General features: G+C 45.4%; 1 protein-coding gene across 1 annotated transcript; it reads left to right on the top strand.

Moving 5' to 3' along the window:
* The first annotated feature begins 1,007 nt into the window (after positions 1 to 1,007).
* Positions 1,008 to 2,045, top strand: LOC146623657 (uncharacterized). The gene has a single exon (XM_085364550.1). The coding sequence runs from the start codon at positions 1,008 to 1,010 to the stop codon at positions 2,043 to 2,045; it is 1,038 nt and encodes a 345-aa protein (XP_085220676.1).
* Positions 2,046 to 2,931: the final 886 nt, after the last annotated feature.

Here is a 2,931-nt window from a genome sequence, read left to right as displayed (position 1 = left end):
TAGGAAGCCACTCCTATAGCAGAGCAAAAGAAATGGCTAAAGTGTGGAGCACGGCTACAAAATTGCTACACAAGACAGCAGCATTAGTGACAAATAGCTTAAAGCATTTGTCAAGGGGTGGAATGATGAGTATCCTCCCCAAACACTTCTATACTCAAAATTTTGAAGCTTCAGCACAAGAGTTTATCAGAACATGCATGATTTGCCAGAAACATATTGCACAGGGAAACCTCAGGCCTAAAAGAGGCTTTTCCCCAACACCACCGCACCCATTTCACACAATCCACATGGATTTTATTGAACTGAACGGATGTCAAACATCAAAATACGCTCTAGTAATTGTGGATGTGTTCTCAAAATGGCCAGAAATCTATCCAGTAAAAAGAGCAGATGTAATCTCAGTAGCAAAATGTTTATGCAACCATTTTATTCCTACTTACGGCATTCCTACTCTGATAAAATCAGACAAAGGCCTGAGTGTTTGGGCCTGGTGAAGATGTGGATGCGACTAACCCAGGGTTCGCAAAAGCTCACACCCTTTGAAATCGTTCATGGGAGGCAATTTCCGCTGCCTCTCACTAGTGAGCCTATTAATAAGTCTATAAGAGAAACCACCCTAGCAGAGTGGATGACTAAACTATTTGAGAATAAAGAAATTGTGCTAAACAATAAACTGCCGGATGATACCTCTCCAGTTTCTTGCAGGTTGCAACCAGGTGATTGGATCCTGATCAAAGTACTCCAGAGAAAGAATTGGAATTCACCAAGGTGGGAAGGCCCATATCAGGTCTTACTCAGCACACCGACTGCCTGCAAAATAGCAGAAAGACCATCTTGGATCCACCAAAGCCACTGCAAAAAAGTGAGTGACAACACAAGCATAGACGCCGGTTCCCCCGACTCCTAGGTGTTCTCCTGGTGGAGGAAAGGGCTGTTTGGGTATATCCTGCCCTTTTGTCTTCTCGCCAGTGGTCTACTCACCTGGAGCCCGGGTGTGCCTGGTCATAATGAAGAACCTTGTCCTCATAATGACTGGCATTGCGCTCCTAGTGAGCCTACTGATACTCACCTGGAGAGACAAGGACCCACAGCACCACCTGCAGAAGAAATGGTCGTATGACAACTTATACCTAAAGGATATGGATAAAGAGCATAACCACCCCTGGCTGAACAATGCCTGGTACCGGTACGTCTACAACCGAGTACATACAGAAGACAACCACACTGGCTGCTACGTCTGTTCACACCTCCCAACAACAGCAATGCAAGCCACCCTGTATGGAAAATCACCCAGCCTTTCCGAAGCCCTATGTACATTCTACAAAGCCACCAGCGGAACATTTTCCCCCGAAGACATCTTCGCCTTCAAGCTTGAGTTAAAAAGACAAGTCACAAAAATTGACCTGCGACGGTGTAAAGGAACACTGATCAACTATAAACCTAATGAGGTAGTATCTTGTGCGCCAGAGGTCTCAGACTGGAACTACAGCTGTGATGACCAATACTGGGTACACCTGAATGCGACCAATGACAAGGGAAAATCTTTCAACGTCAGGAGGGAACCAGGAATACAACATCCAATGTGTTTCACCTTCGCATACGGCAACAGAAAGCTGGGGATGAACCAGAACTGCTCCCAGACTTTCCGGATGCCGCAGGACAGAAAGGCACGGATAAGCTTCCTGAATGGCACATATTGGGTGCAGGGTACAGCTTGGGCATGTGGCTCAAAGACATACTTCACCATCCCACCCAACAGCACCGGACTCTGCGCCCCAATTTTAGTGTCAGACCACACGTTCAGAATATTCCATCAGGACCAACCAAGACGCAAGAGGAGCACTGATGACGTGCAACCTCATGATCCAATCTGGGGCAGTGATGTGCCAGCGGAGTTCAAGTTGTGGACCACCGGACAGAAAGTCCTGCACTCACTTTTCCCATGGATCGGGAATGGAAAAAACATGCTAAGGATCGAGACTCTTGACTACAGATTTGGACTTTTCCTGAACAGCTCAACATGGATAAAACAAGGCTCAGAATGAGGAAATCGACGCGATCAGAATAGTGGTCATGCAACACAGAGTCGCCCTGGACATGATTCTCGCTGAGAGAGGGGGCCTCTGTGTCTTATTCAACACCACTTGCTGCACCTAGATTCCAGATAACGTGCATTCCTTGACCATGACCACCGCCCTGGAGAAGTTACGACAACTGAGTAATGCACAGCAACAAGACTGTCATGAACACAGAGGACTGGCTGACCTGGCTACTGAGCGGCGGCTGGACGACCCTCGTGATCAAAGGACTTGTCTTGATAGGAGTTCTTCTTTTATTGCTTTGCATGTTCTCTACATGCATTCTACCCTGTATCAGATCAATGATTGGCAAGATGGTACAGGCCACAGTAATCACCTATGTTGGACTGCCACAAGAAGATGAACCGGACGAAGAAGATTTAGTATAGGAACACACACACTCACACATACTGAATGATGCTACAATTGAAAATGTTATAAGCAAGTGATTGTTAGCTGATAATAAAGTATGATTGAAGTGGTGAAATACGGTAACAACAGGGAGGAATGTTAGGGAGTTTTTATTGTTTTATTTGCTTATGCTTCAAAAGTTATGTTATACATATTTCACCAGACACAGTTTTCTGTAGAAACAGGAAGCTGACCCTGTGACACTGACAAGAGACCAGCACAGAAATACATATCCGCAGAGGTTGACTTGCATTATATTATTCTTAGAAATTGACCTGCAACACACATACTCTGTGACACACACACACACACACACAGCTTGCATGCAGACAGACATCAGGACCTGCGTGACAGGAAATGTGATTATATTTGCATATTGACGATGTAACCTATAAAAATAAACGAATACTGCAGTTCGGTGTGATTTGCTCTGAGCTTTTCA

Source organism: Diplotaxodon limnothrissa, linkage group LG10, assembly GCF_057381915.1.
Source record: "Diplotaxodon limnothrissa isolate DT_005_m linkage group LG10, D_limnothrissa_male_GT1.1, whole genome shotgun sequence".
NCBI lineage: Eukaryota > Metazoa > Chordata > Actinopteri > Cichliformes > Cichlidae > Diplotaxodon > Diplotaxodon limnothrissa.
This window is presented reverse-complemented; position numbering and strand designations above follow the sequence as displayed.

What these genes read in the sequence shown, in the direction of transcription:
- LOC146623657 (XM_085364550.1), top strand. Translation starts at nt 1,008, where the DNA reads ATGAAGAACCTTGTCCTCATAATGACTGGCATTGCGCTCCTAGTGAGC.